The sequence below is a fragment of the Balaenoptera acutorostrata genome, chromosome 19, assembly GCF_949987535.1.
Source record: "Balaenoptera acutorostrata chromosome 19, mBalAcu1.1, whole genome shotgun sequence".
NCBI classification, from domain to species: Eukaryota; Metazoa; Chordata; class Mammalia; order Artiodactyla; family Balaenopteridae; genus Balaenoptera; species Balaenoptera acutorostrata.
Genome location: NC_080082.1, coordinates 62,398,823 through 62,415,199, shown reverse-complemented (window position 1 = coordinate 62,415,199; position 16,377 = coordinate 62,398,823). Strand labels below are relative to the sequence as shown.

The 16,377-nt window shown below is 38.5% G+C and overlaps 2 protein-coding genes and 1 pseudogene across 9 annotated transcripts in view; 2 read left to right on the top strand and 1 right to left on the bottom strand.

Moving 5' to 3' along the window:
• Positions 1-16,377, top strand: part of LOC103003407 (zinc finger protein 665-like) — a 311,171-nt gene that overhangs the window by 202,840 nt on the left and 91,954 nt on the right. The gene's annotated exons all lie outside the window — the stretch shown is intronic.
• The window catches only part of LOC103011735 (zinc finger protein 677-like), a 37,674-nt gene that overhangs the window by 11,808 nt on the left and 9,489 nt on the right, over positions 1-16,377 (bottom strand). The window contains exons 4-5 of one of the 8 annotated variants that reach the window (XM_057533561.1): positions 10,818-12,132; positions 8,830-9,117 (exon numbers count right to left, since the gene is read on the bottom strand). The exons of 2 other annotated variants lie outside the window; for them this stretch is intronic. In XM_057533561.1, coding sequence (XP_057389544.1) covers positions 10,826-12,132 — 1,307 coding nt within the window. In that variant the 3' untranslated portion in view covers positions 8,830-9,117; positions 10,818-10,825. Of the gene's footprint in view, positions 1-1,329; positions 1,882-8,086; positions 8,497-8,829; positions 12,133-16,377 lie in introns of those variants that run through there. 5 more of the 8 variants (XM_028165922.2, XM_057533562.1, XM_057533565.1 and 2 more) reach the window with 5 other exon arrangements.
• Positions 3,408-4,044, top strand: LOC103014099 (vomeronasal type-1 receptor 4-like; annotated as a pseudogene).

Genomic DNA, 16,377 nt, shown 5'->3' with positions numbered 1-16,377 from the left:
TAAACTCACCAGTGCTCTTTAACCCCTCCATGACATGAATGAAACGGTGCCTTTTAACCTTCTGTTCTCTACCCTCCGTTTCACATTCCCACATCTCTGGGCTCTCTGTCTGCACCACCTCCTTCTCTCTATGCCACCCTTTTCCTGTGCTCTCGCTCTTACCCTGCTCTATCACACACCTGTGCGTTGTAACTCCTCCAACAGTCTCTTTTGCTAAGTGTCTTGATCTAAAGTGGCAATGCGGGACTTCCCTGGTGGTCCAGTGGGTAAGACTCCATGCTCCCAGTGAAGGGGGCCCAGGTTCAATCCCTGGTCAGGGAACTAGATGCTGCATGCATGCCACAAGTAAGGGTTCACAACTGAAGATTCCCATGTGCCACAACTAAGACCTGGTGCAGCCAAAATAAATAATAAATAAAATAAACAAATATTTAAAAAAAACAAAAAGAAGTATTTGATAACTATGGGCCTGATTAATTGGGCATAAATTTAATTCTTTCAAAAAAATAAAAAAATTAAGTGGCAATGCATTTCACTTTTTACATTCTGGACATTGTAATGTCATCCTCCTGAGTTGATTACAGAGTTGGAAGGAGTATAAAGGGTGGCTTGATGAAAGGGGGTCTGAAAATACCACTATTTCCTTCATATATGAACACAATATCGGCACACATATGCTGACTATATGAGTTTGATTTTTTTGAATGAAAATGAGACTGTGAGTTTGCGTATGCATCATACTAAGTGTGTAGTAATGCGAGTGTGTATCTCTAAATAGTAAGTCTGGGGATAAGTGTTTGTGGTGGATCTGTGAGGATGTATGTGTGTAAGTATGTGAGTTTACGTGACTATTTGATTGTGAATGCATGAGTGGCTTTGCAAGTGTGTGTGTATCACTGTGGGTGGGTTGGGGTGGGTGGTTGTGTATATTAGGGGATGTCCACCATTATGGCTCTTACACCTTACTTGGATATTGAAAGATATTGGATTATGGTCCCAGATAAAATGTAGATTTGTTTGTAGAAAAATCAAAGATTTGATTTAAAGTCATGATTTATATTTCTTGAATAAGTACAAGAGTAATCAGGGTTCATTATGGAAAATCCAGCGACAAATAAGAGGACGATGGCAACCATTCGATGCTCTTGAATGGTCAGTAGCATTGGCCTATCTGACATCTGGAGGAATGACCTTTAAAAGCATCAGATGCTGGTGCTTTTGTTTGTACAGCCCTCATAAATTTCTCCTTTTCTATTGCTTTTGTTCTATTTAGATTTCCTATCACTACTGAGTTATCAGTATAAGTAAAGTACATTTTCCTACAGAATTTCCAGATCATCTAGAGTTGCAATATAATCTTCAACAAATGCTTGACTTAGAGTTCGTCCTTTTACTGTATTTCTTTGAACATCCTTCTCAGGTACTTTGTTTCTTTGCTCATTAAATATGGTGTGACTCACTGGTGTGAAGATTAGGAGAAAACTCACTTTGGGGTGGAAAAATGGCTCTGGGAAACAGCATCCATGAGACACATGTGCTGCACCGCCACTCTCACGTGTCAGACCTCAGTACCCCGTGTTCCTCCATGTGAGACCCCAGCTGCCCCCCAAATCATGGAAAAGGAAGAGCCTTTCCCAAACACTTCAGTGGCCTCTTTGGAGATGCTAATTAGAAACTTGTAATTGGTTTTAGTAACTAGCAACCGGGAAAAAGTTGTTCAGAAATGTCTTCAGTTCCCCAAGACCGCACTGTCAATGCCGTTCCAGATGAAATAATAATTGAACTTCCGTCTGGATGTCATGACCTTCACTCTGTGCTCACTGTCCAAACAGAGGGATGGAGTCTGGGGAGTACTTTCTATTTCAGTCTGACAGTCAGAGGCTGTAAGGGAAGTAGACGTATTGGAAGTCAGAGTTAGTGATCATATTGGAAATTGGAATTTTTTGGGGTCTGAAACTGATCCACTGAGAAAAGCCCACAGGAAAGAGAAATCATTTCTGAGGTATCAACTGAACTATGAAGAGAAATCGGGGTCCTAGACATCCCAAATCACTCAGTGTCTCCATATATGATTGCATGTAACCCTCGCTGAGAGTTTAATGATGTTTAATGCAAATGATGATTCCTTTCAGCTGTTTAAGGACTATAGTTCTGAAACCAATCACTTTTAGCCCACCCTACTGGGATCACAGACAGTTTCTAGAATCACTAGAGGAGTGCCTATAATACTTCCATGCTTGTAATTTGCTGTATGGTGAACCTACAGGAATCATCTAATCCAGTGAAGAAACAGTGTATTTGAATGAAAAATCCTGGAATAGAAATATTTTCTCTAACTCTGAGAGTATAAAGTGCTTAACAAAGACAGTAATTGTGTCCCTACTGAAATCATCCATTGCCTGCTGATGGTAGTGAGGCTGTTTTCCTCTTGAAGTGAAGGAAACAATATTTAAAGAAAAGGTAACTAAAATCCTGCATTTCAGACAGAAGCTGTCAGACTCAAAAGTATCTTTTGATCTTTTCTCTGGTTTTAAAAGATTCTAATAAAAACTCAAAGATCTAAATTTAAACTTATAAAATGCACAAACTCCACTTCTTATTATACATCTACTTTTGAAATTATGTCATATATTAGTATCTTTCACACAACTCCCCTCCTTGCTAATAGTTTTACTTAAGTCAGATGTTAATGAATAGATAATTATATGATCTGAAATTAGTAATAATTCATGTCTAACCCCAAGTGATTTTATCCTGTACTGGTGTTTGACATCCCATAATCTAAGCAAGACATGACATTGTTCAATAATTCCCGTGATCGGTGCTATTGTATTTTTCTTCTTAGCGAAAAGGCAGCACGTCTTCTCTTGTCATCCTAATATAGAGCGATTCTTGAATTCATTAAGTCCAAGTCATTGGGCAGGACCCGGCAGTATTATGCTGCAATCAGCGCATCTGACATTTTCATAAGATTTCTAAATCCTCATTTGTAATTGCTTTTGTCCCATAGAATAAATCTTTACAATTAAATTGAAGGTTGTTACAATCAAAATTATAAAATAACATACCAGCAATATCAAGTAAAATCAAGACTAAATAAATATAAGACTAAATAAAAATAAGACTAAATATATACCTGAATCAGTCAAAGAATGCAGCTAACATAACAAGCTTTTTAGCACAGCAGGACAATTAAACCCTCTGTCTTTAAAATAGGCACAGCCAAACTAAATTCTCCATTTTGCCCCTAAACAAGGCGTACTTTTAAACAAATACCTAACTTCTCTGTGTCTGTATTCTCCCCATCTTTACAATGAAAGGAATATTAGTGTCTGCCTCATAGATTTGTGAGGGAAAGCAAAATTGTCATGCTTTCATTGCAGTTGTTCATACATGGAAAGTGACTCTTGAGTGTCTTCCAGGCCATCACGATCAGCCCCAGAAACTCTAGATGGGCATAAATGAAAGTGAAAGCTCCCAAGCACATTGGCTCCTATATTTTCTTGTGTTGGATCCTGCAAATGTTGGTAAATATCGTATTTCCTATGTGTACGACTGGCAAATGGAGCAACAGAAACATCACGACAAAGGATTTGGGATACTGTGCTGGGGTAGGTAATAACAGAATTACACTTTCACTCCTTGCAACATTGTTGTCATTCCCTGATGTTTTATGCTTGGGGCTCATGCTCTGGGCCAGCGGCTCCATGATTTTTATCCTGTACAGGCATAAACAGCGGGTCCAACACATTCATAGGAAAAATCTTTCGCACAGATTCACCCTTGAGGCCAGAGCAACCTGAAGACTCCTTGTCCTTGTAAACACCTTTGTATCATTTTACACTCTCTCCTCCATCTTCCAAGTCTGTATTTCTCTTTTTAATAATCCCAGTTGGTTACTAGTGAACATCTCTGCATTGGTTGCTGCATGTTTCCCAACTGTCAGTCCCTTTCTTCTCACGAGCCATAACGTCAATGTAATACAGGCTCTGCTTTGCCTGTGTAAGGAATGCAAAAGCTACTGATCTTATCAGAAAGAGATAAAGTTATGTTTTTGTACCATGTTCACTTGTGTATCCACTCATCCTCACGGAGCTGTAAGTGAAATTATGGAAGTCACATCACAAGGGAATGGTGCACAAGACATAAAATTCTGCCCCATAAAAAATGATGAAAAGTAGTAGCAACTGTAAATGAAACATTATGTAATTATTATGTAATTACTTATACAATTGAATTGTATTAATGTTTGTAGTGGAGTAGTTCAGAGTCAATGAAATTTTAAAAAAACACAAACAAAAGAACAGTAGAGCCTGACACAATCCGGACGTCCTGAGGATGTCTTTGAGTGTGTAACTTTCAATTTCACATAATGAATTTATCCAGAAATTAACTAAACATGGAATTTCTGGAAAAGTTCCATAAAAAAAATAATAGCATGTAGGATGGTCATTCAAGAAACTGAAGAGAAAAATGTTCTCAGGGAGTAATGAGGTATCATGGGGTGAAGATGGAATGGAAATCAGTTTCAGAGAGTAGGTATATTTGGAGCCAAGTTATGAAATTTGTATGTTACATCATTATAAAGATGGTGCTCATGTGAAGTATAATAATATATAGGAAGACAGCATATTTAATTTTTTTTTTTTTCATGTAGCAATGGCCAGATTAAATGGAGTGGGGAAAAAGAGAGTATAAAGATGTTTTGGACAATTTTAAAAAAAGAAAAAAAAAAAACATGAGGTGAGTGAGAAAATTTAAAAAGACATGATGTTTGGGATAAAATGGCACGGGTTTTGGCATCTGTAGAAGACAGACTTTTCTGTATAGTGTGAGGATGTCAGCTGACTGTATTGGAAAGAAAGAGATTTGAAAGAGTACTCTCATGTCAATTACATGAGGAATTAAGTGGAGGTTTTTACTAAACACACACAGTGGAGGAATAGTTATTTGGGGAAGAAAGTCATGAATCCTTTTTGTTTGTGTGGAGTTAATGGCAGGTGGATTTCTGCAGGAGCAAAATAGTTGTCTCAAGTATAGGAAATATTTTAATATAGCTATCTCTGTAAAGTATTAAAGATACAATCATTTGAAAAACAAAGAATGAGTTTGAAATAATGGATATTGATATGTTGAACCTTGTGGCCTGGAAATAGAGAAATACAAATTTTAAAAAAAATTTTTTATTTATTTATGGCTGTGTTGGGTCTTCGTTTCTGTGCGAGGGCTTTCTCTAGTTGTGGCAAGTGGGGGCCACTCTTCATCGCGGTGCGCGGGCCTCTCACTATTGCAGTCTCTCTTGTTGCGGAGCACAGGCTCCAGACACGCAGGCTCAGCAACTGTGGCTCACAGGCCTAGTTGCGCCGCAGCATGTGGGATCTTCCCAGACCAGGGCTCGAACCCATGTCTCCTGCATTGGCAGGCAGATTCTCAACCACTGTGCCACCAGGGAAGCCCCGAAAAATACAAATTTTTAGCTGAGAAGAGGCACTTTGAAATATTTACCACGTAGTAGATCATAAACATACATAAATTATATATATATAGTATGTTAGATTATGTCTGTTATTCATCAAGTAATAGTACTGGGAAATTGTACCTTAATAAATGTTGTAATAGTACCATTTAATTATACTGATGACCTACTGTAAAGTCTATTATATGGTCATGTTGTGTTTTTAATAGGTTAAAAAGCCATGACATATATATTTCATTATTTTACTTTAATCCAAATGTTTTAACTAGATCTCTTGAAAACAAACAAAAAAATCCAACTGAAGAATCAAAGCATGTTAGACCCGGGGGAAGGAGATCAGGATGGTGGAGGAGGAGGATGCTGGGCTCATCTCCCCCTATGAACATATCAAAAATATTTTTACACCTACATGGGGGAAAATTCTCTTGCAAAACGAAGTGGAAACTGGTAAAAGGACTCCTGTACAACCAAGGCCGTAAAGAAAGATATACACAGAGTCAGGCAGGAAGGGAGGTGAAGCAATCAGGGTGGGATCCACAGGCCTATCACAAGCTTGGAGATCCTCCCTGGAGAGTAAGGCGTTCAAACTACATACTGGGCATCCCAGCCCTGGGGTCCAACCCCAGGAAGACAATTCTCCTTGGTTAGTTTGAAAACCAGTGGGACTTCAAGGAGGGCTGTAAGAAACAGATTCCACTTGTGAAGGGCACACTCATGCTCACTTATTCCCAGCAACAAGGTGGTGAAGGAAGCAGACTGAAACTGCCCGGGGCTCTGGCCAGTGTCCCAATTGCTCCAGTGAATGCCCTGGCCCACACCAAGTGCCCACCCCAGCCCCTCTAGCTCCAGCGCAGCTCCCCACTAGGGAAAAGACTACCACTGCAGGGGAATGTGCACTTGGGGCAGCAGGGGCGGGGGGCGGGGGCGGTGAAAAGCAGGCTAGACCCGGCACTGCATCTGAAGAGGGGGAGAGCAGTCATTACTGGCGCTCACGGAAGCGCCGGATCAGGAGCTGTCTGGAACTCTGACTGACATGCCAGGAACGTCCCAGCACACTCCAGCCCACACCGGGCACCTGCTCTGACCCCTCTTGCTTCAGCATCGCTCCTTTTGGGTTGAAGGTGCTGTTGCCAGGAGGATGGAGGGCACACACTCAGAGGAAACAGAACCAGCTTGGACCCTACCCTCAGGGCTTCTGCTCCAGCACCTTGGGACCCAACCCCATCCCTAATAGGGTGGTGATGGCCACTGAGCAGAGGGGAGGGAAAGCTCCTGCTCGCACCTGGCTCTGGCTCTATCTCCTCCATCTCCAGCCGCACCTCCCACCAAGGTGACAGCTGATAGCAACCCTGGGGAAGACATGACCTATGCTTACTTCAGATCCAGCTCTCCCACCAAAGCCACTGGGCACACGCAACTGCATAGAGACGCTCCCACATAAGGACAGGTTTACTGACTCACCTAATTTCATTGAGACAGAGAAAGTTAACCAAAATGAGAAGACAGAGGAATTTGTTTCAAATGAAAGAAAAAGAAAAAAAATAACTGAAAAAACAATTATGAAAGAGAGATACACAATTTACCAGATAAAGAGTTCAAAGCATTAGTAACAAGAATGCTAATGGAACTTGAGGGGAAAAATAGATGAACACAGTGAGAATTTTAACAAGGAACAAAAAACATAATAAAAAATCAGTCAGAGTTGAAGAATACAATAACTGAAATGAAAACCTCACTAGAAGGAATTAACAGCAGACTAGGTGATACAGAAGAAAGTATAAGTAATCCGGAAGACAGAATAATGGTAATCATCTAATCATAACATCAAAAAGAAAAACAAATTTTTAAAAAATGAGGACAGTTTAAGAGACCTCTGGGACATCAAGTGTACTAACATTCCCACTATAGGGGTCCCAGAAGGAGAAGTGAGAAAAGGGTTCAAAATGTCTTTGATTGGGGCTTCCCTGGTGGCGCAGTGGTTGGGAATCCACCTGTTTATGCAGGGGACACAGGTTCGAGCCCTGGTCCCGGAAGATCCCACGTGCCGCAGAGCAACTAAGCCCGTGCGCCACAACTGCTGAGCCTGTGCTCTAGAGCCCACAAGCCACAACTACCAAAGCCTGCACATCTAGAGCCTGTGCTCCGCAACAAGAGAAGCCACCAAAATGAGAAGCCTGTGCACTGCAAGGAAGAGTAGCCCGGCCCCCTCGCCACAACTAGAGGAAGCCTGAGTGCAGCAACGAAGACCCAATGCAGCCAAAAATAAAATAAAATAAATAATTTTAAAAAATATATATTTGATGAAATTACGGCTGAAAAATTCCTGACCCTGAAGAAAGAAACAGATATCCAGGTATAAGACCCACAGAGAGTCCCCAGCAAGATGAACCCAAAGAGACTCACACCAAGGCTGAGAGAATGGCTTTGGAGGTGGTATGCTCTTACAAGAGCATAAATTGCTCTTAAATTGAGAATCCCCTGAATTAGAATACAGTTACATGCCCTATAATGGGAAGGCTCACACAAGCATAGTGCCTTCTATTTACCAAATGATTGCACAGGAAGGTTCCTGTGAGCCTCACAATACTCAACTGAGATTTGCAGAGCAGGTGCCACCTCAAAGGAGCAATCTGAGACTCACAAAGGTTAAACAACTTGTCAGGACCCAGAAGTTCTGCCACAAAACTCAACTAGTAATCCTCATAGTACACCAGAACTATCTTTATACTCCTATTCTTGTCTCATGCTGTATAAAATTAAAAGAATCTCCCCAACTGTCACTACTGGAAGTGTGTATGTTTTATTTCAGGAACTATGACATTCACCAATATGCCCATAAAATTCTCTTAAAAGCACTAGGAATGCCTGGACCCCACCCACAGTTTTTGTGCAGACATACGGTATTAGAGAACCCTATTAGAAGACACATACCATCCAAAAGGTAAGACCTGTGCTTGCGCATCTTTCTCCACGGTCAGGCTCTTGAGAAGCCCTGCCTTGAACAACCAAGCTTCTGATCCCTGTTTTTAAGGACAAGATTGAAGCTCTGTTGATTCAGAAATGAAAAGAATCACAATGGTGCTTCTAGACTTTGGTCTTCCTCTTTCTTCAGAAGGTCTGCTCACTTCATGCAGGATTGGTGGTGGTTCCAAAACAAGTATCCACCAATCCATAATACAGCAAACACTTTATTAAACACCGAATTCTCTAGTTCTACCCTTGTGCTCCTGATTCAGGAGTTCTTGGAAGTAGAGTAGACCTGTATTATGTAGAATGTAGACACATACACATTTACAATACTCATGAAACAGGAAGAGGTGATGAGTAGACAGTTGTAAGAATTATTGTTAGACTCATTTATCATATCTTTTATTCTCATATCAACAAACAGCTGGATTTGAATTTTGTAAAAGCCACAGCAAACCACATTCCCTTTTAACTTTTTATTTTGAGATAATCACAGATGTACAGGAAGGTACAAAGATAGTAGAGGCATTCAGAACCTTCACCTAGTTTCCTCTGATAGTTACATCTTACACAAATATAGAACAGTATCACTCTGTGAACACAGTAAACAAATTTGCAACCAAAATCGCTGAGAAAATGTTTCTGCCCAAAAGCCATCACTGTCCTGGAGATTCCTGTAAAGATGAAGACAAAGGAGTTGGCTACAAGCAAGTGCCTGACCATCAAATCTGTGGACCCTAACCTTCACCCAGAGAAGGAAAGCAAGATATAATGGTAAAGAAGAGAGAAATTCTCCAGGATTCTAATCATAGTCTGTGATAAGACGACCATTTCTATTGCCAAAAAAACCTGGAGGATCTGTTAGTTCCCAATGACTGACATATTTCTTCTGGGGGATGCTGCAAGAGAACCTGAAGCAATGGTTACGTTTATCATTTCAACTGAAATTCAATATTCTCCTCTTACCATTAGTTCTCACTGAGAAATATTTACTTAAGTTTTACTTTCATTAAGAGCCTTCTAAGAGTTGAATATGTAACTCTGAAAAACCTTTACAATGTAAGAATCACTGCTAGGAAGCTCAGTAACGTCTTCATTCATCACAAATCTTGGAGATGGAAACTACTACTATTTTTATTCTAAAGAGGAAGAAAACTTAAGCACAGGGAGTTCCGTGATTTCACTAAATTCACACATTGGTGAGCAGCAGATATGGGGACTTCAACTTAGTGGAGATGGTAACAAAGTATAGTATTTAACCATCATGATATACTGAAAAAGAAGGTTAGCTACGTTCTTCCAATAATCTAGACCTATATATAGTTGTTTTCGTAACTTGTCAGCATGTTTTAGATTAGTGGTATGTTATTTTGTAGTTTTGGCCGTGACAAGTTTCCATTTATGAGTAAAGATTTTTCTATATGCCAATACCAATTATGCATCAAGCTTTTGAGATCTTAATAAAATGCAGATGCTCTGACTGCAACACAGAACAACAGGAACCTGGCCCATGACCAATTCGGATTTAATGACTGTAAGACTCCGTCAACATTAGTATGGTAACAGAGAGGCTCTTTACGCCATGAACAAAACGGGGTGGCACCTATCACTGGAATTGAACAATTTCATGATACCATAAAGTGCGGTACATAAAACACTACAATACAATAAATACCCTACAATACAATAATACCCTAAAGTGTGGTACAATAAAACACTACAGTAGGGCTGCAGGATACAAGGTTAATGTATATATACCACCAATGAACAAGTGCAATTGAAAATTAAAAACAAAAACCAAAAATAAAGGAAAGAAAATTTAAAACAAATCACCTTTTACATTAGGACCGAAATTTTTAAAAAGTTCCTTTACAGGTGTGTTTCATCATGGCAGCACATGAGAGGTCTGTGATGACAATATAACACCATTAACAGATTTTGAACCTCAGATTGAAAGTCACTAAAAATAGAGCCTTACCAAGAAATCTAAGAATAAAAACATTTCATAACTTGATAAGTGGGCCTTTCCACACATCCTTGATCCTTTGACCCCCCATGCCACCATCTCATGAATTTTAAATGATTTTAACTTTTAATTACTCTGCAGAGTGTAACATGATTTGACTAATCTTCAAGAAGGACTAGACTTAGTTTTCCCTACTAATAATTCCCTGATGCACAGTACATTCTGAAACCTGCTTAAACAATTTACCTCACTCATTATATTTGTAAGCATTTTCTCCATTATGAAATCTTTGGTGATCCTGAGGCCAGGTCATTTCCTGAAGGCCTTAATATATTCTCTTGTAAGGTTTCTTTCCAGTATAAATTCTCTCATCACTCCAAACATATGAACATTTAATAAAAACCTTACCACACACTTTACATCTGTATCTTCACTCCATGTATATTCTGGTGTCTGTTGAGACTTGAGTACTGCTTAAAGGCTTTGCCACACTCATGACACTTGTAAGGTTTCTCTCCAGTATGAATTCTCTGATGAACTGTAAGGCTTGAATTCTGACTGAAGGCCTTGCCACATACATGACACTTATATGGTTTCTCTCCAGTATGAACTTTCTTATGTTGAGTAAGGTTTGAACTCCCAGTGAAAGCTTTGCCACACTCATGACATTTGTATGGTTTCTCTCCAGTATGGATCCTCTCATGGCCCCAAAGGTGTGAACGTGTGGTGAAATCCTTACCACACTCGTTACATTTATAAGGTTTCTCTCCAGTATGGATTCTCTTATGTTGAGCAAGATTTGAATGCTCAGAAAACGCTTTGCCACACTCATTACATTTGTAAGGTTTCTCTCCAGTATGAATTCGCGCATGACCCCAAAGGTGTGAACGTATCATAAAGTCCTTACCACATACATTACATTTATATGGTTTCTCCCCAGTATGAATTCTCTGATGCCTTGTGAGGTTTGAGAATCTGTTAAAGGTTTTGCCACACTCACTACATTTGTAAGGTCTCTGTTCAGAATGAATTCTTTGATGATTAGCTAAGACTGAGCAATGGCTAAAAGCCTTCCCACAGTCATTACATTTGTAGGGCTTTTCTCTAATATGTGTTTTCTGGTGTTGTGTAAGCAATGAAGGATGCGTTAAAACCTTCCCATTTTTATTACAAATGTTGGTTTTGACACTAGGAGGAATTATTTGAAGTGGTGAAACTGAGGAACAGTTTTTCATAGACTTCTCAACTTGATTACATTCATAAATTTTCTCCTCAGTTTGAAAAATCTGCAGTTCAGCCAAATGTGAATGAAGGCTTAATCCAAGCCTATTTTCCAAACATTTCAAAAACTTGTTTCCTGAATAGCCTACGTTACTTTTTAGTTCCTTATTCCTCATATATGACTTGTAATATTTGTAATATTGAGACATACTTCTTACAGAAACATTCTGCTTTAAAGGAAAATTATTCCAGGATTTATGATGTTGTTGATCTCTACTACCAGTGAGATTTTTGCAAGGGGCTGTAGTCACTCCTTTGTAACTTTTTTCTTCATATTCCCACTGATTCGCAAACTTGTGCATATTTTGCTGGACTTCACTGAAATCAAAATCATCAAAATCATGACTTACAAGTCTTTCAAAAACCAATGTCTGAAATAAGTCTCCATTATTAATGTCCTCTTTTGGTGATAATTCTTTGATCATACATCTGGTAGACATATCTGTAAGATATAAGGCTTCCTTTTAACCAGATTGGAAGATAGATATTTTATGCTGAAAAATATAATATTACACCAAAGGTAAAACTCATGATTAACAGACTTATCAAGCTTTACAAACATGGTCTGCAAATGTTTAGGAACACAAATGAATAAGATTCCTCTAAAAAGAAAGGGTGATTACACGCAATTCAAATTATTTTCAGGGAAGTCTATTTTCAAATGCTCTGTTATCAAAAGTTACAATAACCTTGAAAGAAAAGGAATTTCCTCACAGGCACCCCAAAGCACACACCAACTCATGGGAGGCATACAACTGTCTAACATTTGAAAAATAAAAGATATTAAAAATAATCACTGGGGTTCAGTGGTTAAGACTCCACGCTCCCATGCAGGGAGGGGGCACAGGTTCAATCTCTGGTCGGGGAACTAAGATCCCACATGCTGCATGGCGGTTGGAAGGGAGGGAGGGAGGGAGGGAGGGAGGGAGGGAGGGAGGGAGGGAGGAAGGAAGGAAGGAAGGAAGGAAGGAAGGAAGGGAGGGAGGAAAAGTTTCTTAAGAAAATTAATATTAAAAAAAACACTACTGAATACTTGTATACAACACTAAAACAACACTGTAAGAATAGCAAAACATTACTTTGAATACTTGTTATACAACTATACCCATGAAAAATAGGCATAATGCAACATTAACGATTAGTTCACTGTGCTTATATTACATAACATATGCTAAATATTAATTATCTGTTAAGCAAAATAAACAGTAATAAATATTTTAGTAATGTGAGACAAATCCAGCCATAAATCATAAATAATAAGCATTTACATTTGTTAAATACACACACACACAGACGCACACACAGTGTCTGTGGAATTCTAAAGAATTCACCTATAAGACTAAAAGAAAGGACATATTTCAAAAGGAGCACACAATATGAGAACTGGAAAATATGTTAAAAATCACTGATTTTGAAATAAAAGGTCCAGGTAAATATGTAATATTACAGAAATTAATGGGGAAACATGACAACAAAACTGACAAAGCAGGGAACGCCAAATGTACTTCTATGTACAAAACAAGAAGTGAACTCACAAAAACTGTCAGAATCAACTTTATAAGAACTCTGGAAATTAATCAAAGGATTCCAGCTACCAGGAACACTCTTAACCAAGAAAAAGGCAGCTGTTTTTTCTTACCTTGACCCATCCCTGTTCCTCAGCTAGGCAGTGGCCTTGAAGATGAGAGCCCACAGGCTGGTACAGGCTTCCAGAACCAGAGGTGACAGAACAGACCTTATAAAGAATTTCAACTGGTTGGGTTTTGGTTTTTTGGTTTTGTTTTTTTTTGTTGTTTTGATCTGCCGGATGGATACCTAAAGGACTGGCTCAAAGTACTTGCAAAACTATACCTAGGTGGAACTGCTAACCTGAGGGCTTGGTCAAAAACATTTAAAGGTAAATATACTAGCCACTGCCACCTAGGGCAAGGGATAACAACTTGGGCCAACAATGGACAAATCAAAAACCCTGAGAAAAAAGTGGGGAGTGAGTTGTACTGGGAATTAAGGACTTTGAAAATCTCCCACATATTCCAGGGAATCTAGATAGATTTGGGCATGCCTAGGACTGGGAATATAAGAAAAGACCTGAGAAGCTCCTAAGCCCTCATGTCCAGCTGAACATCAGATTTTCTGCAAGAAGTGAATGCTAAGGCAGAGTTGTAAACTCCTTGCCTGAGCGTTTAAGGAATTCTCCAACACAAAGAGCTCATCTACAAAGAGTATAAGGTGGTTTTGTTTTGGTTTTGGTTCCAGGTGTTTAAGGAAATCTGTCAAATCACTAACTGACCAATAAGTCAACAAAGACTTCAGTGGCCACACACAGCAACGAAAACACATCACACAAAATTAGTTGAGAGAAATAAAGACACAACAGCAGTCACAAGAAACAACAACAAAATCCAGGGGGGTGAGCGTGGGGGGAGGAGTGAATTATGGTTTCCAAGGTTTCAACATACTCAAAATATCCCATTTGTTAAACAAAAGGTTACAAAGCAGGCAAAGTAACAATAAAGTATCAATATAACCCATACAGAAAAATGAATAAATAAATAGCATAAATTGTCCATAATGGAGCCCAAACTTTGGACTTAATCAACAAACACTTTAAATCAACTAATTAAGCTAAAGGGAATGATGGACACAGAATTAACGAAAGTAAGGAAAACAGTGTTTAAACAAATAGAGAATATCAATAAAATGATAGAGATTATAAAAAGAAACTAAACAGAAATTCTGGGGCTGAAAGGTAAATTTATCAAAATGAAAAATTTCCTAGAGAGGTTCAGCACCAGATTTGATTAGGCAAAAGGGAGTATCAGCAAACTTGTAGGTAGATCAGTCAGAATTACCTAGTCTAAGGAGCAGAAAGAAAAAAAGACTGAATATAAATGAACAGAGCCTAGGAGACCTGTAGATACCATCAGTGGACGAACATATGAATAATGGGAGTCCCAAAGAGAAGGAGAAAGAAGGCAGAAAGAATATCAGAATGTGGTCAAAAATTTCTTAAATGTGAATAAAGACATGAACCTACAAATCTAAAAACTGAATGAACCGCATGTAGGAAAACTCAAAGAGAATCACCCGATAACAAATTATAATCAAACTGTTAAAAGACAAAGGGAAAGAGAGAATCTTAAGAGCAGCAAGGGAGAAGGTAGGTATTTGTCATATACAAAAGATCCTCAGTAAGATTAAAAACTGATTTCTTGCCAAAACCATGGAGTCCAGAAACAATGGATGACGTATTTGAAGTGTTGACAGAGGAAAAAAAACTGTCAGGCGATTCTATCTCTAGCAAAACTGTCTTTTAAAAATGAGGGAGAAGTTATGACTTCCAAGATAAACAAAAGGTGATGGATTTTCTTACGACTAGACCTGCCCTATAATAAATAAAAGAGAGAACACTTCTTTTTTTTTTTCCTTTTTCCATTATGGTTTATTACAGGATATTGAATATAGTGCCCTGTGCTATACAGTAGGACCTTGTTGTTTATCCATTCTATATATAGTTTGCATCTGCTAATCCCAAACTCCCAATCCATCCCTCCCCCACCTCTTCTGCCCCTTGGCAACCACAAGTCTGAAAAGAAAGAACATTTCTTAATTCATTCTATGAGGCCAGCATTATTCTGATACCAAAGCTAGACAAAAACAGCTCAAGAAAAGATACTACAGACCAACATACTTTATGAATATAGATGAAAATTCCTCAACAAAATACTAGCCAATTGAACACATAGCAAATTAAGATTATACATCATAAAAAAGCCAGCCTTGTACCAAGAATTCAAGGGTAGTTGGTTCAACATATGGAAATCTATCAATATAATAGCCCACATCAATAGTAGGAAGGGGGGAAAAAACCTACATAATCATCTCATTGTATGCGGAACAGATATTTGAAAAAAATCCAGAAACCATTCATGATGAAAACACTCAGCATACAAAAAGTGAACTTCCTCAACCTGAAAAGATCATTTATGAAAAACTCACAGCTAATATCATACACAGTCAATGATGAAATAATAAAAGCTTTCCACCTAAAATAAGAAATAAGACATGATGCCCACTTTCACCACTGCTATCCAGCTATTCAATGTTATACTGGAAGTTCTACCCAGAGCAATTAGGCAAGAAAAAGAAATTAAAAGTATACAATTTGGAGAATAAAAAGGAAAATTATCTCCATGAGCAGATGACACAATCCTGTATAACGAAAATTCCATAAAATACACACACACACACACACACACACACACAAAGACCAACTAGTCTTATAAACGATGTCAGCCAAGTTGCAGGATACAGTATCTACATATGAAGATCAGCTGTGTTTCTATACATCAACAATGAACAATTTGAAAAAAATTTTTTTTAATAATTCCACTTACAATAATATCCAAAGAATAAAATACCTAGGAATGAATTTAAGCAAGGAGATGAAAGACATATAGACTGAAAACTACAAAACATTGCTGATATAGATAACTATTAAGGACCTACTGTATAGCACAGGGAACTCTACTCAATACTCTATAATGGCCTATATGGGAAAAGAATCTAAAAAAGAGTGGATATCTGTATATGTGTAACAGATTCACTTTGCTGTACACCTGAAACTAACACAACACTGTAAATCAACTATACTCCAATAAAAATTTTAAAAAGGGCTTCCCTGGTG